Source organism: Podarcis bocagei (genome assembly GCF_964188305.1).
Source record: "Podarcis bocagei genome assembly, chromosome: 5".
In the NCBI taxonomy this organism is placed as follows: Eukaryota; Metazoa; Chordata; class Lepidosauria; order Squamata; family Lacertidae; genus Podarcis; species Podarcis bocagei.
Window position 1 is genome coordinate 41,401,660 of NC_138129.1, and position 17,410 is coordinate 41,419,069.

General features: G+C 40.9%; 1 protein-coding gene and 1 long non-coding RNA gene across 9 annotated transcripts in view; one reads left to right on the forward strand and one right to left on the reverse strand.

Annotated features, from left to right (window-relative positions):
- The window catches only part of LOC308586714, a 150,779-nt gene that overhangs the window by 117,530 nt on the left and 15,839 nt on the right, over window positions 1-17,410 (forward strand). The gene's annotated exons all lie outside the window — the stretch shown is intronic.
- The window catches only part of PFKFB2 (6-phosphofructo-2-kinase/fructose-2,6-biphosphatase 2), a 38,745-nt gene that overhangs the window by 15,105 nt on the left and 6,230 nt on the right, over window positions 1-17,410 (reverse strand). For 3 of the 8 annotated variants that reach the window (XM_081193502.1, XM_081193501.1, XM_081193503.1), the window contains exons 5-16: window positions 17,216-17,282; window positions 15,708-15,782; window positions 14,909-14,965; window positions 12,960-13,084; window positions 11,594-11,801; window positions 9,994-10,140; window positions 9,410-9,514; window positions 7,517-7,646; window positions 6,736-6,798; window positions 5,726-5,796; window positions 1,738-1,929; window positions 28-50 (exon numbers count right to left, since the gene is read on the reverse strand). In XM_081193502.1, coding sequence (XP_081049628.1) covers window positions 28-50; window positions 1,738-1,929; window positions 5,726-5,796; window positions 6,736-6,798; window positions 7,517-7,646; window positions 9,410-9,514; window positions 9,994-10,140; window positions 11,594-11,801; window positions 12,960-13,084; window positions 14,909-14,965; window positions 15,708-15,782; window positions 17,216-17,282 — 1,263 coding nt within the window. Of the gene's footprint in view, window positions 1-27; window positions 51-1,737; window positions 1,930-2,171; window positions 3,002-5,725; window positions 5,797-6,735; window positions 6,799-7,516; window positions 7,647-9,409; window positions 9,515-9,993; window positions 10,141-11,593; window positions 11,802-12,959; window positions 13,085-14,908; window positions 14,966-15,707; window positions 15,783-17,215; window positions 17,283-17,410 lie in introns of those variants that run through there. The other 5 variants (XR_014007992.1, XM_081193504.1, XR_014007991.1 and 2 more) reach the window with 3 other exon arrangements.

Consider the following 17,410-nt stretch of genomic DNA (forward strand, 5'->3'; position numbering starts at 1 on the left):
ATGCAAACTGTTCACAACGATACTCACAGGCAAGCACTTCCCACTTGAAGCTGCAAAGAAAGAAAAAACAGTATAGGAAAGCTCAAGCTGCAGTTCAATGAAGATATAAAAAGAAAGCAGAACAGCACATAGAAAGCAGTCTTCATGAGCAAGAAGACCAGTGTTAACTTGCATCCAAAATTATTGCAAAATGCAAGCCAGTGACTGTTAAATGGCTACCGGCCTAGCATAATTACATATAGCTCTTTCTCTCCACAAGCAAAGCAAGTGAGCAGAAGCTACAAGAACAAATTGTCATCCTTTTTTTTTTATCACCATGCCCAAGAAACACATTTCAGTTTTAGCATGAACTACTTATTAGTTGGAGGTGAGGCCTACTATCAATTACTGTTTTTTATACTGAAGTCATTGCCGAAAGGCTCTGCACCAGATTTCAGCACCAGTTTTTCCTGTTCTTCCATCAATCTGCTTCTCATATATTACAGTGACAAACCTGGGTATTTTTAATTTTTTTAAAAAGATCCTGGACTACCATATCAAATAAAGAGATTGCAAATAGTCTTGAAATCCTGTTTCATCTACAGCCTCACTCCAGGAACTTGCTCTGGCAGAGACTACTGTCTGACATATGCCCTGGAAACTGGGTCTTTGTTTTATTAAGCAACAGAGCACTATGTTGTAGCCTGAGAAATAAGCAGCTGATGAAAAAGCAAAAAAGCAAAATGCAAATCAGCAAGCAAAATTGCAGTGATATTGGAAATGCTGCTGAAAACTCTATCCAATCTGAGGGATATACATGGGTCAAAGAAAACTGCAGCAAATTACTGCATATATAGTACAGTGGTACCTTGGTTGTCGAACTTAATTCATTCTGGGAGTCCGTTCGACTGCCAGAACTGTTCGAAAACCAAGGTGCGGCTTCCGATTGGCTGCAGGAGCTTCCTGCACTCAATCAGAAGCCGTGTCAGATGTTTGGCTTCCAAAAAACGTTCGCAAATTGGAACACTTCCAGCTTTGTGGTGTTTGGGAGCCGATTTGTTTGAGAGTAAAGCCATTTGACAACCAAGGTACCACTGTATAGCAAATATGACTGTCCACTGTAAGAAATTATGTATATGTTGGGTATACTGTGTAGAGCCCATGAACTCAGCTACAAACTACTATGGATCTGACAAATCTGTCTTAAAATGCTCACTTTAGATAACAGCCTTATTCAAGGGGCTTTTGCTTAGCACTAGAAACATATTTTCCTCATAAAAAGGAAAGTTTTGCAGCAACAGAAATCATTATTACTTTTAAGTGTTCACCTATAATTTTCAAACCAGAATACTTCAAAGTACATAGCTATTTGGAGTGGCCTGACATGAACTCTTTGGCAAAAATCTAAAAGGCCACACAGAGTTCTTTGCATCAAGGCCTCCTGAGCTACTACACTTTTGTGAAAGTCACACCCTGAAGGTTAACAAATGTGGTCCAAAGGCTGCAGCTGGAAGGGAAATTATTTATCCCCCCCCCGGCAATGCACGAACAGAAGCATCTTAATCATGCACAGTAGGTTCTTTGAATCCTGACTTTTGATGGTAGGTTCTGTCCAATAATCTCACGTAAAGCGTCACCAGCTTTCAATTGGCTTGAAAAGGACAATTTCTGAAGTAAGGAGTGACAGGTGAAATAATACTGCACAATTTTTGCTGTGCTTGAAATTGGAATAGAAGATTAGGATAGAGATATTACCACCTGAACACTGTCTTGCAGCTTTTGTTGATCAGCCCCGTCTCGAGCCTCCCGGAACAGAAGAGACCCTGCCGGATTGAGAGGCTGGCTCCCAACACTGTAATTGCGAGGACGTTTTAATGTGTCCGGACTGGCTAGTGGTGTAAAGCTGTTCCTTCTCATCCTTATAGGGGTTTGGCTCTTGGGAATGTTGTTCTGATTGAAAATGGAGGATATTATAAGGGGTGAGAAATCGAATCACAGAATTTTAAACCACAGTTAAAACACCACTGAATATTGTTGATGCCAGGCGCATATATATATATATATATATATATATATATATATATATATATATGTGTGTGTGTGTGTGTGTGTGTGTATATATATATATATATATGCCACTGATATTCATATCTCTGCTTCATATGGTGTGCTCTCCTGCGGTGAAGCACTGAATGTGCCGAAGTACGGGCACATTTCTCTCTTCCTCCAAGTGCTTCTCATAAGTGCAGGGAGACTGCTGCCATGTTATTGTGAACTGTTGTTTTATTTTATATACATCTAGTTTTTTGTACCCTGCCTTGTTATTGCCTATGAAAACAGTCTAAATATTGTAAGTAAAACATTAGCAAAATAAATCTAAATAAGGTTCATTTCTACCCAGCTGTATTTTCTTAGAGAAGAAAAGGGAAATGCAAATGAATGAGTAGAGTTTTACCAGGTAGGGAATCCTTCAGTACCGCTCAGGAAGGTTAAATATTAAATGCTGCGTGCTCAAGGTATCTGCATGCAGGATATAATTCTTGCTCACCAATCAGATGACTTCAGCTATTTTTCTTACGTAAGCTGTTTGGAAGTGTGACACTAGGGCAGCCTGATTTTCAGGGTCTACTTTTGGCTACAGCATTTCGAGTGAATATTTTGTTGCTGCAGCTAAAGCAGCACTCTGTGATGCTCAATTGAAATAGAGCTCATTCAGAGCTCCCTGCAATTCCTGGTTGCAGGGCTAGGCCAACACAAGCCTTCTTGGGCTAGTCTAAGAGCTCTCAGGAAGTCACAGAAATAAGTCTTCACAAACCCTTCCTCTGCTTTAAGCCCGTGGTCTCTTTTATAGCACAGCAATGTCACGGAAGAACTGGCAAGAAGCAAAAGTTCAGCACTGCCCCTTGCACTTGAACTATAACACCTGTTCCCTTTGGGTGAATCTGTCAACATAGTGACAATGCCAGGCTGTTCAGTTTCATTCATTTATTTTCTATCTTTCATGAAGTTTCCTTGATTAGTCCTGAAATCAAGGGAGAACTCCTGTGAATACAGTAATACTTGTTCCAAATGTTCATACTGAACATACTGGCCAGGGAATTGCCTGAAGAAGAAGAAGAAGAAGAAGAAGAGTTTGGATTTGATATCCCGCCTTTCACTCCCCTTCAGAAGTCTCAAAGCGGCTAACATTCTCCTTTCCCTTCCTCCCCCACAACAAACACTCTGTGAGGTGAGTGGGGCTGAGAGACTTCAAAGAAGTGTGACTGGCCCAAGGTCACCCAGCAGGTGCATGTGGAGGAGCGGAGACGCGAACCCGGTTCCCCAGATTACGAGACTACCGCTCTCAACCACTACACCACACTGGCCCATGAAGCCACCAAAGGAAGTCTGGGTCTGTTCAGTGCTTGGATGGGTAACCACCCAGGAACCACATAAATACTGCCTTCTGTTCCATGGATTTAGTGCCTACTAGCGACACAGTATTGCACACCACTTTCCTGGCTTTTGACCCTGGCTTAGAATGGGACAAAAAAAAAAAAAAGCCTGAAATCAAAACGAAGATGATTTAAACAAAGTCCTAAAAAATCTTGGTTCATGCTTACTTTCACCCTACTGTGGCTACACACTGAAATGTATTTTTCTGCCCTTCAGCGTTTTCATAATTGTTTTGCTTTCTGTGAGTCCCAGAAAAAACAGCAAATCTAATCATTTGAAATCTAGATGGAGTAAGAGAGGTGAGAATGGAGGGTAGGGGGTAGAAGGCTTTGCTGCAGAGCCGAGGACATCTTGTTTCAGAGAAACAGAAGAAAAAATACCTTTGTAATTCAAAAGAACATTCCGGTCATTTATTTTATTCATAGTATAAACTGAGGGAAGCTAAGTTAAAACATCCCAAAAGTGCAGTGGTTCACAGTATATTGAAACCACCTAGTATTTTTTGGTCTTAATGATGCCCTGGGACTTATTTTCCTTGTAAAATAAAAACTTCAAACCAGCAAATTCATAGGATATATATGTCATGCTGTAATGTAGTACCAGTTGCATGCAGATTTTGCATATTCAAAGCACTTAATGCTTTTGAACTGAATGAACCATTGCTATAAAATTGCTAAGCAGTATCTATTGCATACTAGCTATTACAGAGCTGAAGGCAAAAGGCCTAACTGAATGCTTAAAAATAAATAAATCTTGAATTGTGAGTAAACCATTTTTAGCAACCTGAATTAGATCTGTTGGTACAACGGCACTAAGCTCGCAGCAATCTCATTCTTACAGTAAATTAAGCAACCAAAAAAAAAGGCAAGGTTGGGTTTCAAGCTGTAATAATGTAACCTTATTTCCCCAAATAACTATATCAAATATACTGGCTGCTATTTTGGCACTTCAAGAAGAAGAGGAGTTTGGATTTGATTTCCCACTTTATCACTACCTGAAGGAGTCTCAAAGTGGCTAACATTCTCTTTTCCCTTCCTCCCCCACAACAAACACTCTGTGAGGTGAGTGGGGCTGAGAGAAAGAAGTGTGACTAGCCCAAGGTCACCCAGCAGCTGCATGTGGAGGAGCGGAGATGTGAACCTGGTTCACCAGATTACGAGTCTACCGCTCTTAACCACTACAAGATTTCCCTCCACTTATGACAAACTGATATGCAAAGGTCACATTTCAGCCTTTTAATACAGTACAAGAACATATAATGCGTGTACAAGAATTTGGACTCATCCTGTACTTTGGCAACCTCTTAAAGAGGCAATAGATCACCTGTTACATGATGACTGGTGCATGGGTGAGGCGAGATTTTACTTCTTTTTCTGCTTCCTCAGATTTCCAATCAGGTTAGACAGACAGGGGAGGTAAAGGTTTTCAAGTGATTATGTCCACAAGGAGTACATTGTGACCTGGTAAATGCTTGCCTGGATTCATCTTACAGTTCACATATCTAGATATGCAGTTCACGTATCTTGCATGCCAAGAGCAACAATACAAAGCCTAGATGTGCCTACTCAGAAGGAAACACCAGCGAGTTCAGTGGAACTTACTCCCAGGCAAGTGAGTACAGGGTTGCAGCCTGAACTACTAAGTCTAAGGACGCATCTTTATATTTTACAACTCAACAAAATGGACCATATCTGGAATGCAGCAGTGCTTTTTACCCCCAAAACCATTAACGATATACTTTAAAGCTCTAAAACATTCAAACTGAAGATCAGACATTTATTTCTGAGGTTTTTTAAGAAATACTATCATGATAGCCCTTTATGCATTTTTAAAATACTAGCCTAAGAAATACATTATTCATCCCTAAACAGTATTTTGAAAGCATTTAAAAAATCAGAATAGGCACACATGCACACATATATGAGAATTCTCCCACTGTAAATTTGATCCGTCAGTTCTAATCTGATAATATATTCCATGACTTATTTTGAAAAAAACTACAAGAAGGGGACAGTATTTTCTCAGAACTGAGGGTGGGGGGAGCTGAGTGTGCCAGAAAAAGATTACCCTCCTCATGAGTAAAGCACAATGGGCCCCATCTGAAGTGGACTAGGAGCTTCCCATTGATTTCCAAGTGTTTTGTACCCATAGCCCAATGAAACCGAAATACTTGGGCCTAAGTTGTAAAAAGTTAATGAGATTTGACAGCTCAAATCTAGGTACGTCAAGTTAACAGTCGTGGGTCAAACTTTCAGTTCAGAAACAAACAAAACAGAATACACAGGAAAGGGCTGATATATATTTTACATACTGTTGTGGGTGGCTTGTCCCGGTGTGTGTCCACAGCTTCCACATTCAGGGAAATCATTTCCAATTTACAGCCTTCATAAATGTGAAAATGGAATACACTTAAAATCATGCATTACTACATTATTAGACAAGGGGAGGGGGGGACAATAAACACACAGAGAGAAAATCCTGAAGTGTTAATTTTAGCTCCAAAACTGAAATACAAAGAAGCTTCTGAGGAAGAGACGGGGGCTCCACTGTATGCACCCAAGTTTCCTCAACATTCGGTCTGGATTGTTTCTTATTTGGGCAAAGAATTCAACAACACAGGACAGGTTATAGGTGCAATCCAATTGGTGCTTCCTGTTCTTTTGCTAGAAGAAGGGGCATTTTTGGACCATTCTTGCTTCTTTCTCTCTGCAGCTCCTTCCATGCTCCCTTCCACCTGTTCCAGATGGTCCTCCAACACTCTGGAGCTGATTTTGTGGGCTGCTGGGAGCTGTAGGGGGGAACTTCCTCTTCTGTTAGTACAGTCATACCTTGGTTGTTGAATGGAATCCATTCCGGAAGTCCGTTCAACTTCCGAAAATGTTCAACAACAAAGGCGTGGCTTCTGATTGGCCGCAGGAGCTTCCTGCACTCAATCGGAAGCCACGGAAGCCATATTGGATGTTTGGGTTCCAAAAGAATGTTTGCAAACTGTAACACTCACTTCCGGGTTTACAACGTTCGGGAGCCAAAACGTTCGACTCACAAGGCGTTTGGGATCCAAGATACAACTGTATTTGTGTCTGCTATGGCAAAGGCACTTCTGCAAATAAAAGGGCACCAACTGAACACAACCCTATCAGTCGCTCAGTTTACAGGAGGTGGGGGAAAAGATGATTCAGGGTGGTGAAATTACTTTCTGCTAGCTCTGTGAAACAGGTGCAATCTGAACCTTGTCTCAAGTTAACATTCTAAGCACTAGTAAGCACTAGAATCACTGCTTCCTCTCTCCCTGCCCACATTAATAAACCAACAAATACTTACCATAAGCAACTGGTGTGAGTTTAAGGATAGTATGAAGAGGGCACCTCAGGTAGGGCAGCTCATCTATAAGAATACAAGTGGAATCATAGAGTTGGAATCATCTAGTCAAACCCCCTTCAATGCAGGAATCTCAACTAAAATAAGAATTAAAAACTACCAAGCATGGTCCAAAATGTACTTTATGCAACTCTCCTTGTTGCCTCAACTCAGAAGGAACTTTGTGGTAAACGTGTGACAATGTGGTAAGACTCTTGACAGTAATGCTCGGAGGATGTAGTAAATGCTAGATGTGCAAAAGCCAATTAGCAAGAGATAATTTCAATCAGTCTGTGCAATTATATCCCGTATAAATCACTCGCAAAGTGGTTTACAAGAAATAAGATCCTACACTTGTCTACTCAGTAATAAGTCCCATTTGGATAACTCCTAGGTGAAGTGTGTGTATGGAACTGTAGCCAAAGCAATTTTTTAAAATAAAAACGGACAGTCATCATGAGAATGAAAATTAAGAACAATGAAATAGGATAATAGGCACAGAGGAGTTGTTAATGCTGGAACTGCAGTGAGGGGAATGAGCTTCGGATGTCATGATAAATCTGGTTCCCATGCACTGAAGTCCTGAAGAAAATATTGCGTTTGTGTGATTTTCATCAGTATGTTTTTAATAGTGATGTGGTTCCTAATAATGCATTTAGGTCATGTGCAGTTTGGCCCCACGCTGTTCCAGATAACAACGTGCTTTGTAATAGTAAAGATGTACAAAAACAGCTCTGCTCCTTACCTGCACTCTTATCAAGGAAATAGGCCAGTAAGCATCTCATAACTGCTTGATGAGAAATAACTAGAACATTGCCCTGACGCTCTAGCTCCATAATCACAGGTTCCAAGCGTTGGACCAAATCTTGGTAAGACTAGGAAACAAAACAAATATTTACCAGAAACAAAAGGCACTCACCTGATTTTACAACCTCACAACTTTCAAAGTGATCAGAATTTATTTATTTTTTAAACCAGCCGTGGAATTCAATGTAGTACTAAGGAGGTTGTTCCATTAGCGCAAGCAGAAATGCTGGCATTAATGGAAAAATCTCCCCTCTGCTCCCCTATATACTGTTCCTGGGGTTCTTCTTACCCCCCCCCCCAGTGCAGATCTGGGGGAAGTGCAGGGGCACCATGGGGGGGGCAGAGAGAGGGAGGAAGCCCTGTTACACTAGCTGAAGTCCTTGTTCCGGTTTTTGCTACTGGAACTGGGTGTTTGAATCTGCCCCCTAGCTGAGTTTGTTACAATTAGTTAATCAATCAATCAATCAATCAATCAATCACCATCATCTATTAGACTTATTTCTGACTCTTCCTTTAGAAACAACAAATGCCTTAAGTGGACCCTTGTGACAATTCTAAGTTATGACAGAATCACCCACAGTTAGAAGTAATTACTGTTTTAAAGATCAGCAGGTTTTCTTCCAAGTTATGAGAATAATCATAATGCCTGAAATCTATCCGACCATACTTAAGTAGAACTTAAGAGTATGCTGGAATTTTTATTTTTTAAAACTTAAATTTGATGATATGGAAAGAGACTACCTAGGGAAGTCACAATGAATTCAGATATTCACATTACAAAATTGAGATCTAATAATAGGCCGATTCAGACAATATGGTAAACTATTATGGAAACAAGCTGCCGTGACCATCAGGCTCCCCTCTCTCCCTTCATCAGCACAGCTGCAAGGAGGGTTGGGGCAACTGACTAAAATGTTTTAAACGGTTCTAATTTTGGTTCCTCTGTTTCATTTTTGTTGGGTTGGGGTTGGTTGTTACTTTAATTGGGGTATAATTGTAAACTGTTTATTATTACTGTATTGTTATTATTATTATTGGTTTTGATTTATTGGTTTGTTTGTTGCATGTAGAGGATATCTTGTTTTTTTAATGTTTGGCATCTTGTTGTGTTTTATATGCTGTAAACTGCCCAAAGTGGCTGGGGAAACCCAGCCAGATGGGCGGGATATAAACTAGTAGTAGAAGAAGAGAAGAAGAGTTTGGATTTGATATCCCGCCTTTCACTCCCTTTAAGGAGTCTCAAAGCGGCTAACATTCTCCTTTCCCTTCCTCCCCCACAACAAACACTCTGTGAGGTGAGTGGGGCTGAGAGACTTCAAAGAAGTGTGACTGGCCCAAGGTCACCCAGCAGCTGCATGCGGAGGAGCAGAGACACGAACCCGGTTCCCCAGATTACGAATCTACCGCTCTTAACCACTACACCACACTGGCTCTAGTAGTAGTAGTAGTAGTAGTAGTAGTAGTAGTACCCCTACTGTAACCACGGTTTGAATTTGGCTTGGTTCAAAGAATGTACAGTAAAGATTACCCACATTTTGCTAGTGTGGACAAAACAACAAGAAGCAGTTAATCAAAAACAAAAGCAAGCTTCTGATCTCCTCTTTACTACTGTTCTGGAAGAGAGGTGAGGAGGAGCTCACTTTGACTTGTTCCCATTATGAGATACAATGGTTTGTCTTAGGTTGTGGATCAGCTCAGTAAGAGTCCCTGTTGTAGTTTCCAGTTTTACTGTATTTTGCAGTTGTATTAGCAGTTGATCACCGCCTATCCCTTCAAAACTATAAAGTCAAAAGCAGTAATATTTTATTAATTGATGATAAAAGCTCCATACTTCCCCTCCAGGGTAGCGATAAAGGTATTTATCTTGATCCCGAAGTGCAAATTCTTCTGGATACTTCCTCTGAATTCCTTCATAGGTCATTTCTTCACATACTCCCTAGCAAAATAGGAATTAATTCCAGAAGATAAAAAGGAAATTTATCTGCATTCAGAAATTCCCCCTTTTAACATATGTGACACCAGTTTGCATTCACTTACAAAAGAGTGAAAATAATTTCAGTGGATTATAGAAGGTTTTATCTCAAAACATGGAGGTTCCATAATTTTGATGACATTTATGATTGTAATCTCATGCCCACTAATTTAGGAGTAAACACTACTGAATATGCCAGAACTTCCTTTGATTTAAATATTTGTTTGTCTGTTACGTTTTAACTGCACCCTTCCTCCTTGATAGGAGCTCAGGACATCATGCACTCAGACTAATTTTACTTTTTGAAAAATCTGGTTTACTTGCAATTTCTTGAAGTAAGTAAAGTTTTATTTAGATTATCCTTACATCAAAACAAATCACTTGCAACACGCACCACTGTCTCCACCCCCCCCAGTGTGTGGCTTTTCTGTAATTTTACTCACAGCATCAATCTCGTTCAATATCTTCCACTGCTCATATGGGACTCCCAGGGCCTCTGCTGTCTGGATAGTTCTTTTCAATTGGCTAGTCCAGACCTTCAGATCCACAATCTCCTGTTCCTTGATGAACTTTTTCAATGCTTGTGCAAACTAGGATACAATACAATACAATACAATTGAGATGCCTATGCAATTTTTGGCTTGTTGTCCTGGGGATTCCTCTTCTTTTATTAAGAAGATCAGAACACCAATCTAGGTCTGATGCTGCTCATAATGCTAGGGCAGGCAGCTACAAGGGCATGCAGAATCAAGACAGATGATGGGAGTCCTTGGAAAAGCACACTTTCCCAAAAGTATGTAAAAACAAAGTTTGGTACAGAATTTGCCATATTTTGTTATATAGGATTGGAGCCAACCTTAATTTCATGCAGTCCACAAGAATGGGGTTTCACAAAAACAAAGAGAGATTTGCAGTGCAGCAAACTCCACCAAGTTTGTTGTGGTTTTTGTCCACCACTGGCTGTGGCAACCAACTGACTTTTCCTATGGGCTAATGACCTTTCATAGGAAAATATTTCCTCACTCCCGTTCTAGAAATAATGTATCTGTGAAGACAAGTAAAAGTATACTTTTAACTTAAGTTTAGGAACCTATCCAATATGAATGATCACACACCACTCTATAAAATTAATTGAAGAATGAGGCCTTCGACTTACAAAAAAATGATTAAATTGATACACACGCAATACAGTTGTAACTTGGATCCTGAATGCCCTGGAACTTGGAGGTTTTGGCTCCCAAATGCCGCAAGTCCAGAAATGATTGTTCTGGTTTGCAAATGTTCTTTTGGAACCTGAAAGGCTGACAGGGCTTCCATGGCTTCTGATTGGCTGCAGGAGCTTCCTGCAGCCAATCAGAAGCCGTGATTTGTAAGTCGAATGGACTTCCGGAACGAATTCCATTCAACTTCCAAGGTACGACTGTAGTTGTGTAACTTTCAGATATGTATGTTATACGTGTTTTATCTCTTTTTAGCTACTGTTGATTTTAACCATCTTCTGCATGTTTTTAAATAATGAAGAAAACTGCTTTGAGGTTTCAAATGAATGAATGAAACATCTGCAGGTGTTTTCTCAGAAAGCCATTTAATAAATGGAACAATTTTACCAGCAGGAAACCTAGCAGGGTGATAAATTTAGGATTATGATTCTTTTCTTTGCAATTATTGGCTGCATTGGCACATCATGGTGCACCGTAAATCATGGCTTAACATGCACGAGCAAACTGCACCTTGTCCCCACTCACAGTAGGAGGAAACAAATCAAAATCCCTGGGCTAAGAGTTATGCCCAAAATGAAGGATTGATATTTGTCTCACTCCCAAACTACAACCCTTGGTTTGAATGAATTGAATGAAGGGCTCCTTATTTGATTCCTCCTGGTGCAAGGAAGGAGCATTCACGTTGAACCATTAAGTGTGGCTTACTGTGACTTGTGACTGTGCTTAGCACAAATGAAGGTGAATGTTGGCAGAAAATCTGACCCTCAACCTAGCTCTTAAAATGCCAATACAGAGAGCAACAAAACTTATGCATAGACCATACCTGCTTCCCTCGCGCTGACAGGCCTGAATCCCCACCAATCTTGCTAACCAGGTTGCACTCACTCTCACCATGTCTACAGAGATAGATGGTGCGTGGCTGAACATGGATATTCATAAGGTAATAGACAATTTTACTTTGGATGTAATCTTGGACTCTGTTGACAAGGAAGCGCTGCCCTACGTTGATCACTTTAATGAAAGAACGGTCTCTGGAATTCAGAAAACACCAGAAACATTATCAATATAGTAATTCAATATGTATTTTCTTCCATATGTACATGTTTCACAGCCTATAAGTGAATGTGTATACATATTAAGAGCTGCAGGTAAAGTTGGATCACTGAACTCATTTACAACAGCATATCCACAGGGATCACAAACTGCTGTGTAAATACAGGATACAGTGTGGTGTGAATTCCCCTCAGCTGGATTTGGAACTGACTTAAAATTTATAAGTTTCATCAGAGATCTGCCAGGGCCTTAAAAATAATCCTTCGGAGGCTTTTGTATAACATAGCCCAGTTTAAACCAAGAAACAGGGTTGGTGATGGAAAATACATAAATATGCATGGGGCAGTTGAAAACTCACTGCTCAGCTCAGAAATGATTTTCCGCATATGTGCAGAGAAATACCTACAGGAAATGATGTCGATTATGAGCTGGATAAATTCGTTTTCCAAACCAGGTAATTATGACACTGCCACTTACAGTAGCGACAGTGCAACTCTGCGACCCAAACCAGACATGTTTGTGTTAAGGTGATGAATACTTAGTCTCTTAAGAGTGTCAGAAGCATATTTCAATGAAGCTACAAGGGGGAAAAAACACCCTTCTTTCTTTTCTTTCCAAAGTGTTTCCAGTTCTCAGTGATGGAGAACTTCAAACATGCAAGGGTAGTGCTTAAAATTCTAAAAAGCGGAGAGGAATCCTAGAACATTCCCGGGAAGCAAGAATGGATATTGGTATAAGAGATTGCTGTTTCTGCTACTATGGAGTGTGTTCTCGCATGTACTAAACAAGTGTGGGGAAAGAGGAAGTCAGCTCATTTGAACTTCCTCTCCCTGTTTTGGTTTAGAACAGGCATAGGCAAACTCTGGCCCCCCCAGGTATTTTGGAACTACAACTCCCATCATCCCTAGCTAACAGGACCAGTGCTCAGGGATGATGGGAATTGTAGTCTCAAAACATCTGGAGAGCTGGAGTTTGCCTATGCCTGGTTTAGAACAACTGAATTTCTGATGTCTCATACAATATCCTTGTGGAAATGCTGAAGTGTCACCACATGTAGTTCGCTTCTTGGCTTCATTTCCACCCCAAACACATACAACAACTTGAAAATCTCCCGACTCCTTTGTCCTGCCTCTTACTTGTCATAATTAACTGGATCAAGAGGCTGATAGGTGACTTTATAGCATTCTATTCGCTTTAGGAAATCATCCATCACATTCTCTCGGTTTCTCTCTGGGTAGTCAGGGCTGGAAACCTTCACTTCCTGATCAACAAAGAAAGTTGTTTCAAAAGTTAAGCAAACTTTATACATAAAAAGAAAAGAAAAAACACTAGTGAAACAAGTGTCTGACTGGCTGCTCCTGAAGCAGCATGGCTCCAACACACATGATCCCTAAGCTTCCAAACAAAAAGATACTGTTTAAATGTCTGCCTCATCCTGGCACAGAAGCAAAGGACAATACTAAATGAATAGTGCATTATTTGCTTTGGGAATAAATAGACTGGGCTGCCCTTTCTATTACCTTTCCATGCATGCTGTTTGCAAGCTTGTGCCAAAAATATGTTCCAAGGTCAATAATTTGATGACTTAATTTTAGCTTCCAAAGTCTTACATAACTTATGTAAATACATGCACTAGCCTTAAGTTACCATACCTAAACAAACACTATTTTCTTCAAGCTCTGCATATAAGGAAGTAGCCATTGCCAAAAGCTAATACTTACACACCCTACCCACCCACCCCATTGGAGTAAAATTATGGAGGGGGGAAGTATATGATACATATAAGCTTGATAAAATTACTTTTGAAATAGAAATAAGCAAACCCAATGATCACTAAGATGTTCTGGATTTATTTACTCACAAAGCCCGGAAATTCTTTTAAAAGTGTCTTATATGGGGTCAAACCACCATTCCGCTGATCTCTAAGGCCAGGCCAAAAATCCCTCCTCTACATTTGCAGGGCCATTTCTCCCAGCTGGGTTTCCTTCAGATATTGCAGCCTGGCTGGTGGAAAAATAACCTCAAGTGGGGAAATAACCTCAAGTGTTGAACCCCCTTTTCCAGGTGAGGGAAAGGGGTTTCAACAGTCTACAACTGCAGATAGCTTTTGTCATTAAAATCACATGCCATTTGAAAATTGGACTGATGAATCTGTAAAGACACACATTATCTTGTGTAACCTGACATCTAAGCATGACACTAAAATGCAGGTGTGCTGCTAGCAGGAAATGTAACTGCAGTGCTGATAGCCAATTTACATGGTTACTCTGGCAAAGACCAGGGTCACCCCATTGCAACAAGTGTACTACATAACGTGTGAGGGGCAAAATGTGACCATAAACATATGCAGACACATACTAAGGAACTCCAGCCACAGTATAGAGTGACCCTTTTGAGAACTTGAAACAAGAGTCTTGGAACAGACAGTGTTGGCAACAGAACTAATACTGCAATATAAAAAACAAAACCACTGAATGGCCTTGGACAGCTCTCATCAGGGCTGGCCCAAGACATTTTGGCACCTGAGGTGAACCACAAAATGGCATCCCCCTCCCCACCAGGGAAGAACAAGGGAGAAAATGTAAAGATCTACATCAAGATCTACTGCCCCTATGGATTCTGCCACCTGAGATGGTAGCCTCGCTTTACCTCATGGATGAGCCAGCCCCAGCTCTCATTGAGAACTAAGAGGAGCTCTTCAATATGTGCCATTATTTTGTTTGATATTTTTCAAGTGGTGTTCAAACTGGACTGAATCCAGATTCAACCCTCAAGACCAGATTTCCAGGGAGCTGCAGGGAGAAGGAAGAACCCATGAAAATTGCTGCCTACACCCTTTTCCCTGGCAGAAGCATTCCCCTGAACAGAGTTCCTCTCACAGGAAGTCTACATCCAATCTGTGATGAATATCCACACAACACCGCCAAACCAGCAGCAAGAACAAATGCTGCATGAAATGTGGAGCTGGTCTAAAACATCACAAAATGGTGGTCTCTTTCTAGCAACGCCGAACTAATGCCAGCTAAGTATTCTGTAACAAAGAAAATCTAAGTAGGCCAACCTCTGGAATATGTCAAATACTCACCAATATATTGGCAGCAATGACCTCTGGATCATCACAGACAGACTCCACAAAAAACACCTGCAAAAGGGTTGGGGGTTGGAGGAGGAAAGATGCTTATTAAATTGCAGGTCCTCTACAGCAGTGTTCCCCAACCTTGGGCCTCCAGCTGTTTTTGGACTACAACTCCCATCATCCTTGACCACTGGTCTTGCTAGCGAGGGATGATGGGAGTCGTAGTCCAAAAACAGCTGGAGGCCCAAGGTTGGGGAACACTGCTCTACAGGCTGCAGCCCCCTCAGCCTAATTTTAAAAGGCCTTGGTATGCAATCAGTTCCCACCGCCCACTGGAATTCTCTGCCACCAGCAGGCAGATCACTGGGTAGAGAGGAAGGTTGGGGAGAGAAAAGGGAGGGTCAGAAAGAGAGGCAGAAAGGATGGTAGCAGAAGAGGAGAGGCAGAAGGAGGAAGTGAAATAAACAATGAAAGAGAGGAGGAGAGAGAAATTGGGTGGTCCAGCCACTTTTGCTCTGGCTTTACCCGATATGGGCCCACCACCTGAATGGGTTTTTACTTTCATTTAGATTTTGTATCTACAGCTGTCATCAGGCCCCTAAAATTTCTATTTCAGTAATAATAATTTAATAATCAGTAAGTCCTAATTTAGAAATTTAGATAATTCCTTCCCAATTAAAAAGAATCCAAAATGAGAGGTAACCTGCTTTGAGAACTTATATACACCCCCTACCCGCACCCACCCCTGCTCTAGCACAAGCTCATTTTTTAATTTGAACTGGGAACAAGCTTGTAATGAAGTCATCACCTTAAAAGAATTTTCTTTAGCAAAGGTCAAAATCATGTCCCGCCTCTCCCGAGTTGTGTTAGTTGCATCAAAGACCTTAAAGAGATAGACAAATGTGCCCAGGTAGGTAACATACAAATACACACATGCCTAGACAGCTTTAAATCTCAGCTAAACATTTAATAATGGATTGAATTCAAGTCCGCCTCATAACAAAATCTCAAAGAACTCTACTGGACTCCACACCTTATTATTTTTAAATAGATAAGCTGGCAGAATCTCACTGCATATATGAAGCAGAACTTCCAGGTCTTAATTACAACTCAAACCACATACTAAAATCTTTATTACATTTTTATCTGCTGCCTCTCTGAGAGCCTAGGGTGACACAACAAATATAAACAGAGATAAAAACTCAAACTTAGGATAGATTGACATGGGGTAGGGACCCTGCTACCCAAGTAAATGAGATTGGCGGGGACAAACGAGGAAGTTTTTTTCCGGCTGTGGCTCCAATCTTTGGAACTTCTCACCTCTTGACACCTACAAGTCCAACACACACCAATCTTTTCAGAAAGCAGTATTTGGAGACAGCCTTAGTTATGAATTCAAACATTTGTTTACTGCCCTTCATTAAATTTGATGCTACGATGATTCACAACAATAAAGCAATGAACACGCTGAAACCGACCGCTAATAAAATATCAGAAACAGTGCTTAAAAGACCTGGGGGAGTAAAAACATTTTGCCTGGTACCTAAAAGATTATGTTGGGGTTGGAAAAGTCCCTATGGAGAGGGAAGTTCCATAACTAGGGCAGTCTAGCCAAGAAAAGTCCTCTCTGTAGTTGATACCAACTTTACTTCAATTAATCAGTTTCTGATGGGAGAGGTACTCAGAGAAGGGCATTAGCAGATGATCTTGGAGTCCAAGCAAGAACATCAGGAAGAACTTTCTGACAGTAAGAGCTGTTCCACAGTGGAATGACCTCCCATGAGAGGTGGCAGATTTTCTTTCCTTGGAGGTTTTTAAGCAGAGGTTGGATGGCAATCTCTCATGTATGATCTAGTTGAGATTCCTGCATTGCAGGGGGTTGGACTAGATGACCCTTGGGATCCCTTCCAACTCTACAATTCTATGATTCTATGTGTCCAAGAGCTTTCTCTTTCTTCTTCTTTTCCCCATGAAAACAGTTTTACTGCTGAAAACAGTTCCACAGAAAAACTGAATTGCTGTTTGTTCCAATTCACTGCTAAACAGTGGCTTTTCCTGGAGAGAAAGCCATGAGAAATTACATCCTGTTATTAGATATGAGTAGATGTGTTCTGGGCTTGTGCCATAAACTCTAATTCATTTAGGGCCCACCTTGAGATCTTGGACACACCATTAGCCCAGACATACATTGTGAGGCCAATTCTTAATTTCCCCTGTATGTATTTACGTGATGGGAGTGGTGCTCTTGTGTCTTGGTCCCGCCTGTAGTGGGTCCCAAACCACCAGCTGAAGGCCAATAATCTTGTGTGCACTTACAGCTATCTGGCCAGACTCCTCCATGAGATAAACTTTCACATCTTCAAGGGCCACCAAGGCACATTGTCTGCAAGATAATCATCATCATTGAGTAGGATGGTTTAAACCAAAGACAACATCAAACCAAACTACAGTGGTACCTCTAGTTACGAACTTAATTCGTTCTGGAGGTCCGTTCTTAACCTGAAACTGTTC